Source organism: Scyliorhinus canicula, chromosome 19 (assembly GCF_902713615.1).
Source record: "Scyliorhinus canicula chromosome 19, sScyCan1.1, whole genome shotgun sequence".
Taxonomy (NCBI): domain Eukaryota; kingdom Metazoa; phylum Chordata; class Chondrichthyes; order Carcharhiniformes; family Scyliorhinidae; genus Scyliorhinus; species Scyliorhinus canicula.
The window spans coordinates 21,305,976-21,324,694 of record NC_052164.1 but is presented as its reverse complement, the minus strand read 5'-3'; the positions used below and the strand labels follow the sequence as shown (position 1 = coordinate 21,324,694).

At 45.5% G+C, this 18,719-nt stretch overlaps 1 protein-coding gene and 1 long non-coding RNA gene across 7 annotated transcripts in view; one reads left to right on the top strand and one right to left on the bottom strand.

The window, feature by feature from the left end:
- Positions 1–18,719, bottom strand: part of LOC119954127 — a 93,456-nt gene that overhangs the window by 28,265 nt on the left and 46,472 nt on the right. For all 6 annotated transcript variants that reach the window (XR_005458173.1, XM_038779048.1, XM_038779050.1 and 3 more), the window contains one exon: positions 12,405–12,520. Coding sequence is in view for 5 of the 6 variants with exons in the window: in XM_038779048.1 (XP_038634976.1) it covers positions 12,405–12,520 (116 nt within the window). In the remaining variant the exon portion in view is untranslated. The remainder of the gene's footprint in view (positions 1–12,404; positions 12,521–18,719) is intronic.
- The window catches only part of LOC119954130, a 49,624-nt gene that overhangs the window by 3,027 nt on the left and 27,878 nt on the right, over positions 1–18,719 (top strand). The gene's annotated exons all lie outside the window — the stretch shown is intronic.

The window sequence follows — 18,719 nt, the reverse complement described above, 5'->3', positions numbered from 1 at the left end:
ATTTGAGGGCCTTGGGGCAGTGAGGACGGGGGAGTTCCATGAGGGGGCGCATGTGATCAGGGTCGGGCCCTAGAACTCTATCTTGAACCACATAGCCGAGGATGGCTAATCGGTTAGCGCTGAACACACACTTCTCCTTGTTGTACTTTAGGTTGAGTAGTTTGGCGGTGTGGAGGAATTTGCAAAGGTTAGCGTCATGGTCTTGCTGGTCATGGCCGCAGATGGTGATGTTATCCAGGTATGGAAAGGTGGCTTGCAGTCCGTACCGGTCAACCATTTGGTCCATCTCCCGTTGGAAGAACGAGACCATATTAGTGACGCCGAAGGGAACCCTAAGGAAGTGGTAAAGGCGGCTGTCCGCTTCAAACGCGGTGTACGGGCAGTCTGCCTTGCAAATGGGGAGCTGGTGGTAGGCAGATTTCAGGTCCACTGTCGAGAAGACCCGGTACTGTGCAGTCTGATTGACCATATCAGATATGCGTGGGAGGGGGTACAGGTCGAGCTGCGTGTACTGATTGATGGTCTGACTGCAGTCAACGACCAACCTGTTTTCCCCCCCAGTTTTTACAACTACCACTTGGACTCTCCAGGGGCTGTTGCTGGCCTCGATGATGCCTTCCCGTAGCAGCCGCATGGACCACAGACCTGATGAAGGTCCTGTCCTGGGTACTATACCGTCTGCTCCTGGTGGCGACGGGTTTGCAATCCGGGGTGAGGTTTGCAAACAGAGAAGGTGTGTCAATCTTAAGGGTCGTGCGACTGCAGACAGTAAGCGGTGGTAGGGGCCCACCGAATTTCAGGGTTAGACTCTGGAGGTTGCACTGGAAGTCCAGGCCGAGTAGCAAGGCAGCGCAGTGGTTGGGGAGGACGTAGAGCCGGAAGCCGCTGAATTCTATGCCCTGAATGGTGAGGGTGGCGGTGTAGTACCCCCGGATCGCCACGGAGTGGGATCCGGAGGCCAGGGAGATCTTCTGGTTAATGGGGTGTACCGTGAGGGAGCAGCGCCTTACTGTATCGGGGTGGATGAAGCTCTCAGTGCTCTGGGAGTCCAGAAGGCATGATGTCTTATGCCCATCGACCTTCACTGTCGTTGACGCGGTCGCGAGGTTGTGCGGTCGGGACTGGTTGATCGTGATGGAGGCGAGACGCGAGTGGTGTTGGTAGGCCCCTGGCTGGTCGGCGGCGGTTGCAGGCCATGAGCGGCCCGATGAGGTGCCCGACAACCAGGGGTCCTGAGGCGGGGAAGATGGTCGCACCCACGGGGCGCACATGGCGGGTGGCGTTAAAGATGGCATTATCCACGAGTCACACGAGACTTGATGGGGAAGATGGCGATGCCCATGGGCCGCACGTGTCCTGAGGCGAGCAAGATGGCGGCGCCCACGGGCTGCACATGGTTTGAGGCGAGCAAGATGGCGGCGCCCACGGGCTGCACATGGTCTGAGGCGAGGAAGATGCCGGTGCCCACGGGCCGCACAAGGTCTGAGGCGAGGAAGATGGCGGCGCCCATGGGTCGCAAGTGGGGGGTGCAGGGACAATGGGTCTGGTTACAGTGGCGATTGAGCGGGCCTGGCACACAGCAGCGAAATGTCCTTTCTTCCTGCAGGCCTTGCAGAGCGTGCTCCGTGCCGGGCAGCGCTGCCAGGGGTGTTTTGCCTGTCCGCAGGAGTAGCACTTGGGTCCCCCGGGGTTGGTTGGCTGCCGCGCGGCGCAGGCTTGGGGTTGGCTGGGGGCGGTCGCTGGTAGGGTTCTCGATGGGGTGTTCGCTGGCGGGGTCCATGATGTCCAGGAGGGGGGTGCCGTGCGGTCGGGGGCTTACGCCTGTACATTGCAGGAGGTGACTGTGAGTGAGATCGCGAGTTTCTTGGTCACCGCGAGGTCGAAGGTAGCCCCTTCTAATAGGTGCTGGCAGATGTACTACAACCCTATGCCGATAACGAAAGCGTCCCTAATTAGGCGTTCAGAATGTTCAACGGCCGAAACGGCCGAAACGGCCTGGCAATCGCAGTCCCTCGCCAGGGCGTGCTGGCACGCCAGAAATCTTCCACAGACTCACCGGAGAGTTGATGCCGCGTGGACAGGAGGTGCCTGGCGTAGATTTTGTTGGTCTGCTGAGTGTAGTTCTCCTTCAGTAGCGCCATGGCCTCAGCGTAGGTAGGCGCGTCCCGGATGAGGGGAAGGATGTCGGAGTCCAGCCGCATGTAAAGAATCTGGAGGTTTTATGCTTCTGATGGTGGTTCTGTCAAAGACCCGATGTCTGCTTCAAAGCAAGCTAGCCAATATGTGAAGGCCGACTTGGCGTTGTCTGCTTGAGGGTGCAGCTGCAAGCGATCAGGCTTGATGTGGAGATCCATTGTTGTAAATTCTCTGTGTAATAAATGATGCACTATCAATTACGACGAGATGAGAGTAGAGTGTAATCGAGGCTTTATTAAGCAGAGATGTGGAGCCTCCCGCAGCTGCTGCCGAAATAGCTGCAGCTCGGAGAGCCCACACATTTATACTCCGCCTACTGGGCGGAGCCAGCAGGCAGGGATCTACCCCCATACCTGTAGTACAGGAGCCTTACCGTAATACACTTCATATGCGATATATATACAACAGTGGTGACTACCACAATACTCTTTTTTAAAATGTTTTTATTGAGATCTTTGTGGCATTCAAAACAAGGATAAGCGTGGACAAACATTAGGAGACAGAGGATAAAGAAAAATATTTACTCATTGGTCTGTTTCTATAATTAACATCGTTCTTTTTACAGTAGTCGTTACAATTTCCTGTTTTTTGTCCTCCGGTAGTTATTCAATTCTGGCTGTTTCCCCTGTTCCCCTCCTGTTTTCCATCCCCCGGGTCATTTAACATGCCTTCTTTCCTCCTCCACTCTTGCACCCTGCTCCAGTTATGTTGCTGTGATGTTGTGTCTCATGTTTTCTGTTGGGCATGGTTGGGTTGTTCCATGTCTCCCTTCCCTCCTGCCCCTCTGCACCACCACCCCTCCCTCCCCCACCGCTCTCCTATTCTTTGTCTTCTCGATGTTGGATACGAACAGGTCTTGGAACAACCAAGTGAATGACCCTCGGATGGCGCATTTAATTTTCTCCATTTGGAGAAATTCCGATAGGTCGGACAGCCAGTCTGCAGCTTTAGGTAGAACTGCTGACCGCCAGCCGAGCTGGAATCTCCAGCGGGCGATTAGGGAGGCAAAGGCAAGGGCGTCTGTGTGTGCTACTTTTAGCTGCATTAGGCTTAGCCTTGAGCATGTGGAAGTAGAGTTGACCCTGTGCAGTGCTTCGTTCCAGAGTCCCCACCCTATTCAAAACCTCAACACAGTATCACAGTGGTTAGTACTGTTGCTTCACAGCTCGAGTCCCAGGTTCAATTCCCGGCTTGGGTCACTGTCTGTGTGGAGTCTGCACATTCTCCACATCTGTGTGTGTTTCCTCCGGGTGCTCCGGTTTTCTCCCACACGTCCCGAACGTCTGTTGTTAGGCAATCTGGATTTTCTGAATTCTCCCTCTGTGTACCCAAACAGACGACAGAATATGGCGACGAGGGGCTTTTCACAGTAACTTCATTGCAGTGTTAATGTAAGCCTACTTGTGGCAATAAAGATTATTATTAAGTCCTCCTCCCATTTCTCTCTCGTCTCATCTAGTTGGGTGTTAGCCCCCCTTAGTAATCGCTCATACATGTCGCCACACTCCCCTTTCCCTCAGATGTCTGTGTCCAGTAGGTCCTCTAGCAGTGACTGCCATGGTGGTCATGGGTATGTCTTAGTTTCCCTTTGTAGGATGTTTTTGATCTGTCAGTGCCTTAGTTCATTCTCTCTTCCACTGCCCCCCTCCCCTCTGCCGTCAGCTGAAATGTTTCTGTTCGTTCATCGAGCATTGTCAATCTGCTGTTGGTGTAGAAGTCCCTAACTGTCAGTGCCCCCCCCCACCACCCTCCCCCCCACCCCCCCCACAGCCCCCCCCCCCCCCTCCCCCACCGTCCTGTTTTCAACTTCTGAAGGTGACGTCCATTGTCACTGGCGTGAATCTGTGATTGTTGCAGATGGGGCATTATCCTCATACTTGATGATCCCAGTTTGGCAATATCTTACTTTTACCATTCTCATCCTTGTGTTCAAAACAGTCCTTGGCCTCACCTTTCCCAAACCTGTAGCTTCCTCCAGTCCAACACCCTGATATATCTGTGCTCTTTCAAGTGTGCTACTTGAAAGTTGTAGATACATACTCTACAACTTTATTCACTTCATCATTAGCGGCCACTGTAATGTTCTTGTTGGATGGCATCATTTATATTACAAGAACACTTGTAGCTGAAGCTACAAACAATTTATTAACATTAACTGTGCGTCAAATATATACAAGAAAACAGATAAATAACAGTATGAACATGCACAAACCACTATCTCCCTCCTAGCTTCCTAGTCAGTCTGAGGTCATCTGACTCCAACATTCACTTATGTACTGATGAGACTCCTAGTGGTCCAGTGGGTGAATTACAACACAACCCTGTTATCACTACATCTTCTTTCCTTTGAAGGAATAAATTTTCCTTCAAAGGAAAGGGGATATAGTGATATCATCAGCATATTTACATGTGATATGATTAGCCTGTGAGTCTCACAGTATTCATTTTTTTCTTTAAAATTTTGTAATCAATAAATATATCACACACATACAAGAACAGCAAGCATAGTTTGTACAAATAGTCCAAATCTACAAATTGAGTCAATCATGTTTTCTTCTGACTCTGGTTGATCGTCTCAAAGTTTGACCTTGCTGCTCAGAACTTGTAGATTCTATGTTCTCCATGACAGTCTTTGTCATCCATCACGTTGTTGTGAAAGTCCTCTCTTGTTTTCAAGAGCACGCAGCGATTTATTCTTAAAACCAACCCATCCTCTGTCTGTACTTTGTAGGAACGAGAGCTACTTCTTCAAGTACAATGGCTTTTCTCGACCAATTGCTTGAGTCTTCGATTCTCACAATGTCATCAATACTCAATGGTGGTAAAGTTCTAGACACTCTATCATAGAACTGCTTTTGTTTTGCTTTAACATTTTGCATTTCCTGCAGTACCATTGCATTATTTATCTCAAGAGGGTTTATTTATCTCAAGAGGGTTGGAATATAAAAGCAGCGATGTGCTACTGAGCCTTTATAAGGCTCTGGTTAGGCCCCATTTGGAGTACTGTGTCCAGTTTTGGGCCCCACATCTCAGGAAGGACATACTGGCACTGGAGCGTGTCCAGCGGAGATTCACACGGATGATCCCTGGAATGGCGGGTCTAGCATATGAGGAACGGCTGGCGTTCCTGGGATTGTATTCATTGGAGTTCAGAAGGTTAAGGGGAGATCTAATAGAAACTTACAAGATAATACATGGCTTAGAAAGGATGGACGCAAAGAAACTGTTTCCGTTAGGCGAGGAGTCGAGGACCCGTGGGCACAGCCTTAGAATTAGAGGGGGTAAATTCAAAACAGAAATGCGGAGACATTTCTTCAGCCAGAGAGTGGTGGGCCTGTGGAATTCATTGCCGCAGAGTGCAGTGGAGGCCGGGACGCTAAATGGCTTCAAGGCAGAGATAGATAAATTCTTGATGTCGCGAGGAATTAAGGGCTATGGGGAGAATGCTGGGAGGTGGAGTTGAAATGCCCATCAGCCATGATTGAATGGCGGAGTGGACTCGATGGGCCGAATGGCCTTACTTCCACTCCTATGTCTTATGGTCTTATGGTCTTATTCTCCTCCTCCTTTTCCAAGTATGGAAGTGCGGTAAGCAACCTTCTATTCTTGAGTAACTGTGCTGACGATCTACCATGTGACAATGGCAACACTTTGTAACGTGATTTTGGGAGATATGGATCAGATTGGCTGTCCATTGCTTTCTGTAATGATTGTTTTACAATTAAAATTTTTTCATTAAAATCTTTGGAATCCATGCCTACACGAGCATCACCATTTTTTTGTTTCACACAGACCATGGAATTTACCCCATTGGTAGGTTCTTCTATCTTCTTGATAACTTGTGATTTTATATCTGATACGGATGGTTGGGTACAAATGAGATTGACAGCAGATCTCCGTCTTCAGTAATTTCACGTCTAATAGTCTGTATCGGTGCTTTAGATAATGTATCTTCTTTAAATTGTATCTCGATGGCGAATGGCAGTGCACTAAAATCAGTGAACATATCGTTGAGTTTTCTGATATTGTTCTCAGAATTGTTGGTGTTGATCTAATCCTTTGTGGATGCCATGCACCAACTGCACTCGACCTAATTCTTCACAGGGGTAATTGCCTAATAATGAATCCAAGCCCTCGGATACAATACAGAATGGGACGGAATAAACTGTGTTCTTCACCCCAACACTCTGGTCACAAGCACCATAACATTTAAAGCTTGAACTATTATAATCTCAGAGATATTTTGGGATTTCTTCTAATCGGTTGAATTTTTAGATTTTTTAAATCGTCATACTGATTAAATTGGCTTTCATAGAATTTACAGTGCAGAAGGAGGCCATTTGGCCCATCGAGTCTGCACCAGCTCTTGGAAAGAGCACCCTACCCAAGCCCATACCTCCACCCTATCCCCATAACCCAGTAACCCCACCTAACACTAAGGGCAATTTGGACCCTGAGGGCAATTTAGTCTGGCCAATTCACCTAACCTGCACATCTTTGGATTGTGGGAGGAAACCGGAGCACCCGTAGGAAACTCACGCACACACGGGGAGAACGTGCAGACTCCACACAGACAGTGACCCAAGCCGGGATTGGAACCTGGGACCCTGGAGCTGTGAAGCATTTGTGCTAACCACTATGCTATCGTGCTTTGCACCAGTGTCTAACTTCAAGTGGACCACTGAACTGTTCACTTCAAGTGGTAGCAGCTATTTGTCCTCATCAACCACATTTATTTTCAATGGAGCATCAGTTTGCATTTTTCTTAAGTCTGGAGAATTTTTTGACGTCTCCAAAAAAGTATTCTTCTGTTATTACTCCAACAAACAATGATGTTTCATCACTGGAGTCTGTGATTTCTACTGTGCTGACTGATCTGGGGATCAGCTTCAAGGAACAATTCTGAACAAAGTTTATATCTGGAACAAAACTTGACAAACGCTGGACACTGCCTTAACTTATGCCTTTGACCACATATTTTACACAGTAATACTTTGTCCTGATCTTTAACCTATTTATTGGTATGCGAAAAGCTGCAGGAACTTCCAATCTTTTTTAGGATGTTTCCTGCCTTTTTGGAAAAAGGGCGGCAACAGGAGTGATTTCCTCCAAGAAAACGCTGCCATTACTGAGAAACATTTTAGAATGCTCTGCTGCTAGCTAGTGAGCCTGAAAAATCTTAACAACAGCCTTTCCCTCAGCATATTTTCATTCACACCAATCACAATCTGATCCTGAATCATGGAAGATTCCAGAGCAGAAAATTTACAGGTTTTAGCTTTTAACTTTAAATCAGTGATAAAATGGTCAATGGACTTCTGTAAATGTGGTCTAAACACATAGCGTTCAAAAATTTCATTCTTTCTGGGAGTGCAAGTTTCATCAAATCTTCGAATTACTTTGTTAAAATTTTTACTATCTTCATCGTCTGCAAGTTTAAATGCATTAAACACAGCAATTGCTTTGGGCCCTGCCGCTGTTCGGAGCATCGCTACCTTATGCAAATCTGATTGATTTGCTAAATTTAATCAGTAAGAAACAGATTAAATTGTTGTTTAAACACATGCCAGTTGCTGTCCACATTACCATGAAATCTGAGACTCATAGGTGGCTTCAACGACCCCATGATGTTAATTCTTGCAGTCTGCAAAATCTTCAAATCTCTGTGGACTCACTCGATGATGTGACCTTTTTTCAGTGTTTAGTACCATTCAACCCTGGTACCATGTAATGTTCTTGCTGGATGGCCTGATTTGTTTTTACAAGAACACTTGTAGCTAAAGTTATAAGCTATCTATTAACATTAACTGTGGGTCAAATATGTACAAAACAACAGATGAATAACAGTATGAACATGCACAAATCACTATCTCTCTCCCAGCTCCCTAGTCAGTCTGAGGGTACCTGACTAACATTCTCTTATATACTAATGAGTCCTAATGGTCAGTTGGTGAATTGCAACACAACCATGATATCACTACAGCCACCTTTCCATTGCTGCATTCTTCTTTCAAGTTGCTGCATAAAGCCTATCTCCTTAGGCAAGTTTTTGGTTACCTAACCCAATATCTCTTTTATGTGGCCTGGAGTCAAATTTTGTCTGATAATGCTCCTATAAAGCATTTTGGAATTGTTATTATTACATTAAAGGTGTTATATGAATGCAATTGTTGTTGATCATCCTGGATGAACTATAGTCATTTAGTTTTTGGGGCAGGGATTTGCCAAGTTGACATCTTTTTCCATTTTGGCACAATTTTGGCTTTGTTAGTGATAGGCAGACTACTAGAAGAGTTACGATAAGGTTATATTGATCAGAGCCTGCATATCATCACTTCAACCACTAATATGCCATCTACATTTTAGTCACAATGAGAATTTTAGTAAACAAATCAGGAACGTGTAACTTCTTATAGCTAACAGCAAAGATTTTAAGAGACAGCTTCCCAATGTACAAGCCCGTTCGGTATTGGCTTGGGAGTACAGGGAATACAAGGCAAAACAAGGTCTTTGTAACCATAAAACAATAGGGAGGGGTAGTCAGAACATTTGTAGAGATATGCAATATAGAGGATATGTTGCGTAAATTGGATAAAATATGTTACATTATATAGAGTCACAGAGTTTTCCCAGCACGGAAAGAGGCCCTTCAGTCCATCGTGTTCAAGCATCTAACGTTCTAATCCCATTTTCTAGCCTTGCATGCTATGACATTACAAGTATTCATCTAAATGTGTCTTAAGTATTGTGAGCATTCCCACCTCTACCATCCTTTCAGACAGTGAGTTCCATATTCCAACCAGCCTCTGGGTGAATATATCTTTCCTCAAATCCCTCTAAACCTCCTGGCCCTAACCTTAAATCTATGCCCCATGGTTATTGGCCCCTCCACTAAGGGGAAAAGTTCCATTCTATCCACTCTATCTATGCCCCTCATAATTCTATACACCTCATTCAGGTCCCCCTCTCAATCTTCTCTGCTTCAAGGAAAACAACCCCAGCTGATCCAGTCTCTCTTCATAACTGAAACACTCCAGCCCCGGCAACATCCTGGTGAATCTCCTCTGCACCATTTCTAGTGCAATCAGTTCCTTCCTATAGTGTGCTGACCAGAACTGTATACAATACTCCAACGGTGGCTTAAACAGAGTTTTATACAGCTCCATCAGAACCGCCTTCCTTAAACTCTCTGCCTCAGCTAATAAATCCCATATGCCTTCTTAACCACCTTATCTATCTGTCCTTCTGTCTTCAGGGATCTATGGACATAGACCCTAAGGTCCCTCTGATCCTTTGTACTTACTGGAGTCCTACCATTCATTACATAGCAACATTGAGGAAGTTAAATTTGTTTCAAATGCGGAGCTGAAATAGCTGACTTTTTATATTCTTTCATGGGATGTGGGCATTGTTGAGTATGCCAGCATTTAGCCTATCCCTAATTGCCCCTCAAAAGATGTTGCTGAGATGCCTTTTGAACCACTGCAGTCCATCTAGCGTTACTGGGAAGGGAGTGCCAGGATTTTGATCCCACAACAGCGAAAGGATGGGGAAATAGTTCCAAGTCAGGTTGAAGGGAAACTTGCAGGTGGTGGTATTCTCATGCATCTGCTGCCCATGTGCTTCCAGGTGGTAGAGGTCGCAAGTTTGCAAGCTGCTGGCAAAGAAGCCTTGGAGCATTGTTATAGTGCATCTTGAACATTTAAATACTGCTGCCACTGTGTCAGTGGTGGATAGAGTGAATGTTTAATTTGGTAGATGGTATGTTGATCAAGCAGGCTGCTTTGTCCTGAATGTTGCTGAGTCTCTTTGAGTGTTGTTGCAACCGCATTCAACCAGGCAAGTGGAGAGTATTCCATCGTACTCCTGATATGCCTTGTAGATGGTGGATAGGCTTTGGTGAGTCAGGAGGTAGGGTACTCGCCCCAAAATGTCAAGCCTCTGACCTGCTCTTGTAGCCACAGCATTTAATTCACTGGTCCAGTTATGTTTCTAGTCAATGATAGCCCTCAGGACGTTGATAGTGGTAATGTTGTTAAATATCAAGGGTTGAAGATGATATTCTCCCTTGCTGGAGATGATCAGTGCCTGGCACGTGTGTGATACAAGGGTTACTTGCCAATTATCAGCCCCCCAAGCCCGAATGTTATTTTGGTCTTGCTGCATTTGAACAGATTATTTCCGTATCTAGAGTCTCAACATTATGCAATAGTCAGCGATCATCCCCACTTTTGATCTTGTAATGGAGGGAAAGTCATTGGTGAGGCTGCTACAAGATATTTGGGCCTAGGACGCTACCCTGAGGAACTACTGCAGTGATGTCCTACGGCTATGATGAATGACCTCCAACAATCACAACCATCTCTCTTTGAGCTAGGTATGAATCCAGCTGATTGAGAGTTTTGCCGCTTATTCCCATTCACTTCAATTTTGCTGCAGTGTCTCGATACCACACTCGGTCAAAAGCTGTCATGATGTCACTCTCACTCTTGCATTCAGCTCTTTTGTCCATGTTTGGATCAAGACTGTAACGTGGTCAGGAGCCAATTGGCTCTTGTGGGACCCAAACAGAGCATCGATGAAGCAGGTTGTTGCTTTTAAGTTGCTTTTGATCGCAACACCTTCCATCACTTTGCTGATGATTATGCATAGCCTGATGAGGCAGTAATTGGTCAGATTAGATTTGTCTTATTTTTTTGTGTGGACAGGATGCAGTTGGGCATTTTTCTACATTGCCAGGTTAAGGGGCGCGGCTAGTTCTGGAGGACAACTCTTCATTTTTACTAGGGCAGCACGGTGCCCCAGTGGTTAGCACTGCTGCCTCACAGTGCCAGGGACCCAGGTTCGATTCCGGCCTTGGGTGACTGCGTGGGTTTCCTCCAGGTGCTCCAAAGATTGCAGGTTAGGTGGACTGGCCATGCTAATTTGCTCTTTAGTGTCCAAAGTTGCATAGGTTAGGTTAATGGGTTATTGGGATACTGCAAGTGAGTGGGCATGGGTAGAGTGCTCTTTTGGAGGGTTGGTGCAGACTTGATGGGCCGAATGGCTTCCTTCTGCACTGTAGGGATTCTATGATTCTGCTGCGATGTTGTCAGGGGCCCAGAGCCCTGGCAGAATCCAGTGCCGTCAGCCATTTCTTGATATCACTGGAGAGATACAAATTGGTTGAAAACTGATATCTGTGATGCTGGGGACCGCAGAAGGTGGCCTGGATAAATCATACTCTCAGCACTTCTGGCTAAAGACAGATGTAAATGTGTCTTTCTTTTCTTTTGCAATGATGTGCTGGGCCACACCTTCACAGAGGGCAGGAATATTTGTGGAAACTCCTCCTCCAGTTAGTTATTTAATTATGCACCACAAACAACTAACTGGAGGAGGTTCCACAAGTTGTGGCAGGATTGCAATGCTTCAATATAATTCACTGGCTGTGGGATCACTTAGCTCTGTGCACAGAATGCTGCCTCCATTGATATTGTTTGTCCTGTGTTGTAGCTTCACCAAGTTGGCACCTAATCTCTATGCTTCCCTGGTGCTTCCAGGGTTGATACCCTGGCTTGATAGCAATTATAGAATGAGAGAAATGTAGGGCCATGTTGTTAAAATTATAGTTGAATACAATTCTGCAGTTACTGATGGTCCACAGCACCTCACGAATGCCCAGTTTTGAGATGCTTGATCTGTTCTCAATCTATCCTGTTTAGCACAGTGGCAGTGACACACAACACGGTGGCTGTTGAAGATGGAACTTTGTCTCTGCATGGACTGTCCGTGTGACAGTAACTCTTACCAATAGTCATCGATAGATTCTTCTGTGGCAGGTAGATTAGAGCAAAGAGTCAACTGCACTATGTGGGTTGGAGTCAAATGTAGGCCAGACCAGTTAAGGACTTCAGTGAACAGCATGAGCTTTTACAACAATTCAACAGTTCCAATCACAGATTTATTTATTGAATTTAAATTCCAGGTGCCCTCAGAGCATTAGTCTGGGCCTCTGGATGACAAATCCAGCAACCACTGGGCCAACATCCCGATATTAAAATAAAGTAAACTGCTTTTAGCAAGCAATACAAAACAGAGCTGGGACTTATTCCAAGATATTTGCTTGAAAACTGACATTGATCCATTTCATTTTAAAGATTTAAAATGACTCGAGGGCAAACACTGTAACGACTACTGGGGACAATGTAAAAACGAAATCTCCCTACCTCTTGAAATCATAGTTGCTCCAGGACGCACCACCCGAGCGTGGGGCCATTATTGAAGCCAGTTTCTCTAGGATGGCGATATTTCCTGCCTCAATTTTGGCCATGTCCCTCTCTGACTGTAAAAACCCCAAAACAAAAACAGATTTATTAAGTGAAACCTCAGTATTTCAAACATCAAGAGCGAAAAAAGTTGCTCTTCTGATCAGGAATTTGCTTTCTCATAGTTTCACCTCTACATCTACTTTGGCTGCAACTACTTTAGCTTCGGACAAGACTTGGCCATCATAAAGTTGCACTGCTCAGACTGTTTTTACTACGCTGTATAATAAACATTAATTTGTCCCAATTTATGATACTCACATTAACCATGTACAGCTCAGCATAAAATGTCCTACGGTTAGGCTGAGGAATTGAATCTTTGGAGTCAGCCATGGATCAAAGAACAAAGAACAATACAGCACAGTAACAGATCCTTCGGCCATCCAAGCCTGTACTCGTCATAATACCAACCTTTGCAAAAACCCTCAGTACTTCCTTGTGCCATATCCCTCTATACCCATCCTATCTATGTGTTTACCAAGATGCGTTTTGAACGCCGTTAATATATCTGCTTCCACAACCTCCCCTCGCAATGCGTTCCAGGCATTCACCACCCTCTGTGTAAAAAACCTGCCTCGCACATCTCCTCTAAACTTTGCCCCACAGACCTTAAACCTATGCCCCCCTGATGACTGACCCCCTCCACCCTGAGAAAGAGTGCCCGCCCATCCATTCTATCCATGCCCCTCATAATCTCGATCAGGTCACCCCTCAATCTCCGTCTTTCTAATGAAAACAGTTGGTAGTACTCTCACCTCTAAGACCAAGTCCCATTCCAGGACAATGTAATCATCCAGGCGGGTAAATATCAAGCAATTATGGAGTGCATTTTTAGGATGTTGCAATAAGTGCTGGAAGTGTGTGGACAGTGGTAATAGTTATTTTACATAGTAATTTAGACTATTATGATTATGGAACAGATCCCAACAGTTGCTAGAATACGGGACAGAAACTCCAACATTTTATTTAATTTGTAAGACTATGAGGAAAGGATACTTTGCTCCAGGAGTGATTCTGTGCGCAAATAGGGATATCATATATTAAAACAAACTTTATTACTAACACGGTATTAAAATAACTGTAACTTCATACAAGACAATAGCTTACAATTACCCGTTAAACAGAGAGAGAGAGAGGGGGAGAGAGAGAGAGAGATAGATAGAGATAGAGAGAGACAGAGAGAGATAGAGAGAGATAGTGAGAGATAGAGAGATAGAGAGAGATAGAGATAGAGAGAGAGAAATCTGACCACGAAACAGTCTGCAGGTCCTTGTCTGTTTTAGACTACTGTTTAACCTGCCAGTCTTTGAGAAACTGCTCCTGTGCTGTTCACAGTCAAATCTTTAACTGAACTCGAACACAACATCTAACTTCTTCTACCCCCGCCTACTATTTACTACATCATCTTAATTAACTACATCATCTTAATAAAGCTAAACACAACTTCTCTTATATCTACTCCCAGGGAACCTTCTTTATAGAACAACATTTCGTTAGCCCAACTTTTAGAATGCTTTAATTGCACCTCTATAGCCCAAGTGTCTTGTCTTTTTAAATCAGGACTTTAAAAAAAATTACCTCAACAGGTGTATCCACACGCTGACCTAGGCTTTTAACCCTTACTCACCAAACGCATATCATACAATATATATCCTTCATTCATCACAAGACAAAGAAAATCTTTGCTCTCAGCTGTTCATTTGTAAGGGTCCTTCCTGCGGATTCCCTTAACCCTAACCCTTTCTTTATTTTTGTTGTGACCATTTTTGCTCCATGGATGCTTAGTGGGCATATATCATTAAGTCAAACAGCAGAGAGAACCAATTCAATATGTTGCAGTGTAATATATAATACTGCTAGCTTTAGACAGCACCCAAGAGTGGAGATCGGATTTGGTTCGATTGATTGGTTGGTGACCAATGAATTGGCCACAAGGCCGTATACTGCCAGGTAACAGGTGGTGATTGAGTGCTAAATGAGTGGAATCATTTTCAGAGATCTAAGGATCTCCGTTTCAATCGTGGACACTCAGAGGAAAGGATCTTCTCTCAATTCTCTCTCTCCAGAAAGGCTATGAGTGGCTGCATTTCTGAAACTGAAGAGACCTCAATAAATCTACAGTTAAACCAAAAAGGCTGTAAACAGAGGTCTACATCAGAAGGCTTACTTTGAAGGAAGGTCAGCTTCAAGAAAAAAATCTGAAACAAAGAATTTTCCCTTCCATTATTATTATTTTCTCCCCTCTGTTTTTGTCTGTCATGTATCTATGTATCTGGGGCATCACGGTGGCGCAGTGGGTTAGCCCTGCTGCCTTACGGCGCCGAGGTCCCAGGCTCGATCCCGGCTCTGGGACACTGTCTGTGTGGAGTTTGCACATTCTCCCCGTGTTTGCGTGGGTTTCGCCCCCACAACCCAAAGATGTGCAGGGTAGGTGGATTGGCCATGCTAAATTGCCCCTTAATTGGAAAAAACGAATTGGATACTCTAAAAAAATTTTTAATGTATCTATGTATCCGTGTGTGTGTGTGTGTGTGTGTGTGTGTAGATAGCGGGTGAGGCACATTAGAGTGGGAATTCAGAATGAGTTGATAGTTATCCAGTTGTAATTGCTGCATATTTCATTGTAGTTCTTGTTATAAATAAAAATATTTGTGTTTAAATGGACAAACCTGGTGACTGAATTATTGGGCAGCCAAGGGCCAAAAACTTTGGGTATTTATCTAATTGTTAATTCAACCTTGTTGTAACTCCGGGTCAAGTAGAGCTGGAATTGACTGCGCAATAGACCAGAGGTTATAACAATTGTACAATTTCAATAAGGAATTAGATATAGCTCTTGGGGCTAACATAGTCAAGAGATATAGGGGGAAGGCGGGATCAGGGTGTTGAACTTGATGATCAGCGATGATCATGATAAATGATGGAGCAGGCTCAAAGGGCCGAATGTCCTCCTCCTATTTGCTATGAATGTTTCTGTGTACACCTCTTCCCCCATCTTCACTCCCACAATATGGAGGAATTGTCAACTTTCCATTGAAGAGCAACAAAATTGTGCAATGCCAGCTCTACAATCTTGATGTGAAAATGCCAATTTGATAGATAATCAAGTGACTACTTATCACTTCAGACATTTGTTAAAAAGCAACAGATTTGGTCCAATTATTGATGAACCTTTTTTAATATAGTTGATATGTGAGGCTTTATATGCTTAGTAAGTATGATTTATATTTACTCCAATTTATTTGGAATAACCAAATTGTATATTCATATAACAAGCATACTTTGAATGATATAAGCTGGTGGCCTACAATATTGCAAAGTGGTGAATACTGTGGGAGTGAAGATGGGGGAAGAGGTGTACACAGAAACATACATAGTAAATAGGAGGAGGCCATTCGGCCCTTCGAGCCTGCTCCATCATTTATTAAGATCATAGCTGATCAGCAAGTTCAATACCCTGATCCCGTCTTCCTTCCATATCCCTTGATCCCTTCAGCCCCAAGATCTATATCTAATTCCTTCTCAAAATTAAACAACGGTTTGACCTCAACGACTTTCTGTAGTAGTGAATTCCACAGATTCACCACTCTCTGGGTGAAGAAATTTCTCCTCACCTTAGTCCTAATACGTTTACCCCTTTCCTCAAACAATGACCCCTAGTTGTGGAAATCCCCCCCCCCATGGGAATAATTCTTTCTGAATCCACCCTGTACAATCCTGTTAGAATTTTATAAGTTTCTATGAGACCCCTCTCACTCTTCTAAACTCCGATGAATATAATCCGAACCGACTTAGTCTCTCCTTAGACAGTCCCACCATTCCAGGAATCTGTCTGGAAACCTCCTCTGCACTACCTCCACAGCAAGGACGTCCTTCCTCAGATAAGGGCACAAAAACTGCACACAATACACCAAGTGTGGCTCACCAATGCCCTATACAATTGCAGTAAAGACAGTACAGGCACTGAAAAGATTTGATGACAAAATGAGTGCGGGCAGAATAATTTTTCAGTTGGCTCCTAAACAGCAAATAATTGGGTACTTCCCATGGTTGAGGGAAGCGGGTTGGAACAACGGTACAAAGGGTCATGGTCACAGAATATGGAGTCGGCCATTTAGGACTGAGATGAGGAGAAATGTCTTCACTCACGAGGATGGTAAACTGTGGAATTCTCCACCACATAAGGCTGTGGATACCATGGGCGGGATTCTCCCCTATCCGGCGGGGCGGGGGGTCCCGGCGGGATGGAGTGGCATGAACCACTCCGGCGTCGGGCCGCCCCAAAGGTGCGGAATCTCCGCACCTTTAGGGGCCAAGCCCGAACCTTGAGGGGCTAGGCCCGTGCCAGAGTGGTTGGCGCCCCGCCGGTCGGCGGGAACGGCCTTTGGCGCCACGCCAGGCGGGGCCGAAGGGACTTCGCAGCTGGCGGAAGTCCGCACATGCGCCGGAACGTCAGCGGCGGCTGACATCATCCCCGCGCATGCGCAGGGGAGGGGTCACTTCCGCCTCCGTCATTGTGAAGACTATGGCAAAGGTGTAAGGAAAAGAGTGCTCCCACGGCACAGGCCTGCCCGCCGATTGGTGGGCTCCGTTCATGGGCTAGGCAAGCGTGGGGGCACCCCCCGAGGCCCGATCGCCCCCCCCCCCCGAGGACCCCGGAGCCCGCCCGCGCCGTCTGGTCACGCCGGTAAGGTTTGATTCACGCCGGCAGGACCGGCATGAGAGCGGTGAGACTTCGGCCCATCGCAGGCCGGAGAATCGCCGGGGGGTGGGGGGGGGGTTGGTGCCACCGACAGGCACGGAACGATTCCCGCCGCTGCCGAATCTCTGGTGCCGGAGACGTCGGGAGACGGTGGGGGCGGGATCCCCGGCGGCCCCCAGCGATTCTCCGACCCGGCGGGGTGGGGAGTCGGAGAATCCCGCCCGATGTTACTGAACGTATTTAAGAAAGAAATAGATTTCCAGACAAGAAAGGCATGAAGGGGTATGGGGAGAGAGCAAGAATGATCACACTGAAAGGCGGAGCAGACTCGATGGACAAATGGCCTGTTCCTGTTCCTATTTCTATGTGTCAATTGCTGGTAGGTAAATTCATTTTTGATTTTTCAAAAATAAGCATTGTCCTCAGGAAGCAAAAAGTCATTATGCAGCAACATTTATTTAACTAGTGTGCAATATATAAACCAGAGCACATGAATTATACTACAATTCACCGCTTCTAAAGTTTTATAAGGACAATTTTGTACATTAATATTTTGCTAACTATAGACTTAAAGTGTGCACTATTATTATTGCTTGTAAATAATTTCTGTCATTGTTCGTGCTGTGATGCTTCTCTATCATTGGATAAGGATTCATGGAATGCACTTAAAGTCTTCAACTACTCTGAAAATATCCAATCTTGCTTGCCATCATTAAAAAAACATCAGAGTTGTAGGGATTTGTGTATTTTGGAAAGACTTTTAAATAAAGCTAACAGTGATAGCTTTGGCAAATGTAGCTCCGGGTCTCTCATGGAAATCAATAATTCTAATAGAACACATTGTTAGTTAAACCCACTGTACATGCAGAAAATGCTACCATATGTTTGAAAAATATTTGAAGCTGTTTCGTTAGTTCCCCTTTATTCTTACTGGTAGCATTTCTGATGATATATTGTTGATAGGCTGTTTTTTATTCCTTTGGTAGCTTTTCCATTTGATGTCTGTGTAATGACATTAGACCGGGATACTCCCGGTGCCTCCAGTTGTACTTTTTTTTGCTCTTTTTGAATAGACAATTGAATGCGCAAACATAAATGTGACCGAAATCTGCAACACAAAACTATATGTAAATTGGAAAGGGGGGTGCTGAGATGAGAGTGGCATATGTGGTGCCCACCTGAAGGAGTTAATGTGGGTTCCAAGCCATTTTCATGGTCAAATTTAAATTAATTGAGTGCCCTGTCAATGCAAAGCATGCCCACAGTAAGTTGTTGATTACGATGTGGGAAAAACAGGGCTAAAGGGCCAATCTGCTGCCTTTGTGGCTCAGACGGTTGACACCACATAGCTGACTACCAATCTGCTAAGAGACTTATTGGTTACCTCCAGGTATCTATTCTTCAATGGGTTACAAGGATTGCTGAGGCTCTGGCCCAGGAGAGCGGCAGTGGCTCCATGCTGTGTAATCCTGCTGTCCTCGCTCAGCATTACTACTCCCACCGTTGCCACTTGC